At 44.7% G+C, this 4,610-nt stretch overlaps 1 protein-coding gene across 2 annotated transcripts; it reads left to right on the forward strand.

Moving 5' to 3' along the window:
• The first annotated feature begins 1,491 nt into the window (after positions 1–1,491).
• Positions 1,492–3,541, forward strand: LOC121400601. 2 transcript variants are annotated; one of them, XM_041584015.1, is made up of 3 exons: positions 1,492–1,917; positions 1,996–2,039; positions 2,104–3,541. In XM_041584015.1, the coding sequence occupies exons 1-3, from the start codon at positions 1,879–1,881 to the stop codon at positions 3,413–3,415; spliced, it is 1,395 nt and encodes a 464-aa protein (XP_041439949.1). In that variant the 5' UTR covers positions 1,492–1,878; the 3' UTR covers positions 3,416–3,541. The 2 variants fall into 2 exon arrangements, with proteins under 2 accessions (XP_041439949.1, XP_041439948.1); XM_041584014.1 differs by having other exon boundaries at positions 1,492–2,039.
• Positions 3,542–4,610: the final 1,069 nt, after the last annotated feature.

Genomic DNA, 4,610 nt, shown 5'->3' on the forward strand with positions numbered 1-4,610 from the left:
TCATTAACTATATTAGATACTTAGGATACGTTGAGCTTTTTACATTGGAATAGAATTTTGTTTTAATTTTTAGAAAAAACATTGAGCACAGAAACGGAAACAATAGGCGGCCTGAAGTGCGGGTTTAAACATGAATATTCAAATAATAACTAGTGATTCCTTAATAAACAATAGGTATCAGACTTGCTCTTTCTGGGCTTTGGCAATAACACTAGACTAGAATTAGAACTAGTACAAGATATATAGGGAGCCATATATTGTAGAATAAATAGTATAGTAGTGTATAGTGGTCAGCATTGCACCTTTCTTGGATTCAATTTTGACCAAGACACTTTCTGTGTATGTTCTTACTGGTGAAGTTCTCCCACTTAAATGGTGAAGAGCATCATTTACATCAGATCATTAGTCTCAGCTGGACCCTACAGTGTGGAGGAAGAGAGTGATGTTGCAGAGGCTGCTAAAAGTCCAAATAAAAAAGTACTCCATCTCAAACCTGCCGAGTTCATGTAGAAGTAGAAGGTTTTTCCATATCGATTTTAGCTTTTTTGCATGATTTATTGGCCTCCTTGTACCTGATAAACGTTTCAACTGTCCAGGCTAACTTGAAAGCCTTAAAAGTACATCTTGTCTTACCCACCTCAACAGCAACACTGTCATTGAACCAAAAAGGTTTTGTTTTGCAACAATGTTCCATTGAACCCTAGCAACCTGATTGCTGAAACTGCAAACTTGAGAGCTGCTGAATATAAAGTTAAATAACTCAAAAACCACAAATAATAAAACATGAAAACCAATTGCAAATTGTCTCAGAATATCACTCTCTAAACCATACTAAGGGGCAGATTTATTAAAGGTCGAATAGTAAATTCGAATTCCAGTTTGAATTTTCAAAAACAATTTTGGTGTCACAGTTCACACATTTAAATTTTTATCCCCCAATTCGAATGTAAATTAGAATGTGAGATTTATCACATCTCGACCATGGAAATAGTTCTAATTTGAATATTTGCCACCTTCTTGAGGCTGCATGCAAGAGACTACTACTTTGGAGTCTGCAAAACTGGCATCTCCACACATCTGTTTTATGGCACATGCAGCAAATTGCCATGTTTCTCCTCCAAAGGGCTCGGGGTTCGAGCTCCAGCTGGTAACTTTTGGAGGAGGTTACCTTTTAATCCATGGGAGCTCAGAAACCTGCACAATTAGCATCAGAATGTAATAATAGGTTCCTGTAGGGGACCCCCCCCCCTACAGGCCAGCCTTAAGGGTTGGGGCAACCCATTGGCTGAACTATATACAGTATTGCCTAACTATTTACAATTTAAAATATTATATATTTTACCTCATTACACGCTTATAAATATGCGATTCCCTTTACTCTGGCCTTTGACACTATTACTAATATGAAGCAATGGTTTTCACCTGAGGACATCTAGGAAATAATTGCTATTCTCAAAAAAAACTGCTTTTATTCAACTGCATTGGAAAAATCTTTCCTGTCCTTCCGCATGGCAGTAGGCACTAATGGGTTAACTCCCTCGCACAGCGGAAGTACAGGAACCAATAAACCTAATTCCCAACCCCCTTACCCCATCTCTTTTTTTCCTGTCCTCGCATCAGGAAGGATTCCCCTGTGCCGGTGTGGTTCCTCTCTGCCTCACCGAAGCGACCGGTTCACATATAGCCGGTGGAGCCTGGTAGCTGGGCTTTTAGAACGCGGTAAGACGCGGGGTGTGCAGTAAGGCGTTCTGAGTGCAGTAAGTCGGATCCCGCGGTAAGACACTGTGTAGACTCTTGATGATGTCATCTCTAGGCGCCCTTGGCTCTTAAAGCGCCCATTACCTGTTGTACAGCAGGAGCAGGTTTTGTTTGCAGTACATGCAGCAGGAGCCGTTTGCTGGTTGGGAGAGCCTGAATGTAAGCAGTGTTGCAGGCCTACCGGTTGGGGACCTAGGTGAACTGTACAGCTACTTATATTTACTCCTCTTTTTTCAGAGCATGAGTTCTAGGAGCCGGAGATCCCGGTCATCCTCTAGGGGGTAAGTGTATCAGAGAGATGTGTGGTGACTCCTATGTGATGGTAACAAACTCGTTTCTTTGTAGGTCACCTAGAAGGAGGAGTCATCATTCAAGGAAGGCGGTGGAAAAAGAGTGTTCAATATGTGATAATCCAGCGATGCATAACAAAAAAGTATGCCTAATGTGCTGGGAATCTATGTCTGGCAAAAGAGCAGATGATCAATGGAGTGCTATGAGAGACTGGTTTAAGGAGTCTATGTCTAAATCACTGGAGGACCTAGTAGGAACTGTGACAGCTAATGTGATACAGAAAGTGGGTCCCAGTGCCCCAGTAATGGGGAAAGAGAGCCGTGATCCTAAGGTGCCTGCGGAGTGTGAAGCACGTCAGCAGGGGGCAGCAAGGTGTAGCCTTTCGGCTACTTCAGAGGAGGAAGAGGAGCTAATTGTATTGGATGAAGATTCCTCGTTTGATTTGGATCTAATAGAACCTCTAGTAAAAGCTGTCCGGAAAGTATTGGAACTAGAGGACACTGAACAAGAGAAAAAGCAGGACAGAATGTTTAAATCATCAGGAAAGAAAGATCTGGTATTTCCAGTCCACGATGTACTGAAAGATATTATTAAGGAAGAGTGGGCAGTACCAGATAAAAAGTACTCAGAACCTAGACACATGAAGAAGATGTACCCGTATGCGGAGGGGGATGTGAGTCGGTGGACCAACCCCCCCAAAGTGGATGCTGCCATCACAAGGGTGGCTCGTAAGACCACATTGCCAGTGGATGAGGGGGTTTCCTTGAAGGATCCTGTAGAAAGGAGACAGGATACAGTGCTGAGGAAGGCCTATTCAGTTTCGGGGTTACTCTGCAAGCCAGCGGTAGCAGTCACGTGTGTGGCAAAGGCATCCAAAATCTGGCTGCAAGAGATAGAAACTGAGCTGCAGCTTGCTGGAGACAAAGACAAGGTGGGTCACCTAGTGGGTGATATAAAGGTGGCTATTGATTTCATCACGGACGCATCATTGGAGGTGCTGAAATTGGCAGCCAGAAATATGGGGTATGCAGTGGCAGCTAGGAGGATGCTGTGGCTAAAACATTGGCAAGCAGATACCCCTTCCAAGTTCAATCTGTGTGCGCTCCCTTTCGAGGGGGAGTTGCTGTTTGGGCCAAAACTTGACAGTATTATTTCTAAGGCTTCGGCGGGCAAGAGCTCCTTTTTGCCGCAAGAAAGGCGTGTGAGACGTCAGCCAGTCCGTGCAGGCTGGGCGGACAGAATGCCGTTTAAGGATGCCAAGACCTATAGGCCTGGAAAGCAATTTGATAGGCAGCCCTTTTGGAGAAATCGCGGGCAAAATCAGCTCAAAAAAGAGTTCAAGCAGGGAAAGCCTAAATCGTTCTGACGGTGTTCAGGCCCAGCTGCCGCCAGTAGGGGGAAGACTACTTCAATTCCAGGCAGTCTGGGGGAAAACTACGATGGACAGTTGGGTCCGGGAAGTGGTATCCTTAGGTTACCACTTGGAGTTTTCGAAAAAACCAAACAGAAGTTTTTTTGTGGAATCAAAGGTTCCGAAAACGCTGGAAGCTCATCGAGCAATGAATCACATTTTATTAGATCTGTTGGAAAAGGAAGTAATTTTAACAGTGCCGGAAAGCCAGAAGGGACAAGGTATCTATTCTCCGATCTTCCTCAGGAAAAAGGCGTCGGGGGAGTTCCGAGCTATCTTAGATCTCAGAGGATTAAATTCGTTCCTGAAGGTAAAGTCATTCAAAATGGAGACATTGAGTATTATTTCGCAGAACCTACGGGTAAACGATTGGCTAGCAAAGATAGATTTGCGAGATGCATATCTTCATGTCCCTATTCTCTTAAGTCACCAGAGATTCCTCAGGTTCTCGGTAAGGGGGGAGCATTTTCAATACCGAGCACTTCCCTTTGGGCTAGCGTCTTCACCGAGAACCTTTTCAAAAGTTCTGGCTCCAGTCATAGCCGCCCTACGCCTGCAGGGCATACAGATCTTCACCTATTTGGACGACCTGCTGATAAAGGCCTCAAACGAACAACTGCTGAACCAGCAGGTCCAGGTGACCATTACGGTTCTAGAGGAACATGGATGGTTAATAAATTTCCAAAAGTCACAACTGGTCCCGTCACAACGGATGGAGTTCTTGGGGGTTCTAGTGGATACCAAGCAGTCGCGACTATATCTTCCCCCAGGCAAAGTGGAAGACATTATTCGAAGAGTGCAGAGTGTTATCAAATTTCCTTATACCACGGCTCTGATCTGTCAAGAGATAATAGGGAAACTGGTAGCTACGAAGGATGCCGTCAGGTGGGCAATGATTCATCTTCGACAGCTCCAGTTCGGGTTTCTTCAACAGTGGAAAAGAGTTACTCAGTCTCAAATCATTATTCTGTCACGACAAACAGTGAAGAGCCTGGAGTGGTGGCTAAATCCGTTCAATCTTTCTCAGGGCAAGCCAATAGATTGCTCATCGTGGCAGATGGTCACGACGGATGCCAGCAGCCTTGGATGGGGGGCTCATACGGCATGTGTATCAGCACAAGGCATATGGCCACCGGAGGCAGTAACGTGG

This window comes from Xenopus laevis, chromosome 2S, assembly GCF_017654675.1.
Source record: "Xenopus laevis strain J_2021 chromosome 2S, Xenopus_laevis_v10.1, whole genome shotgun sequence".
Classification (NCBI taxonomy): Eukaryota; Metazoa; Chordata; class Amphibia; order Anura; family Pipidae; genus Xenopus; species Xenopus laevis.

Coding starts and splice junctions, on each gene's coding strand:
- LOC121400601 (XM_041584014.1), top strand. CDS start 1,879: ATGCAGCAGGAGCCGTTTGCTGGTTGGGAGAGCCTGAATGTAAGCAGT. Junction 2,040..2,103: donor TCCCGGTCATCCTCTAGGGG/GTAAGTGTATCA, acceptor GTTTCTTTGTAG/GTCACCTAGAAGGAGGAGTC.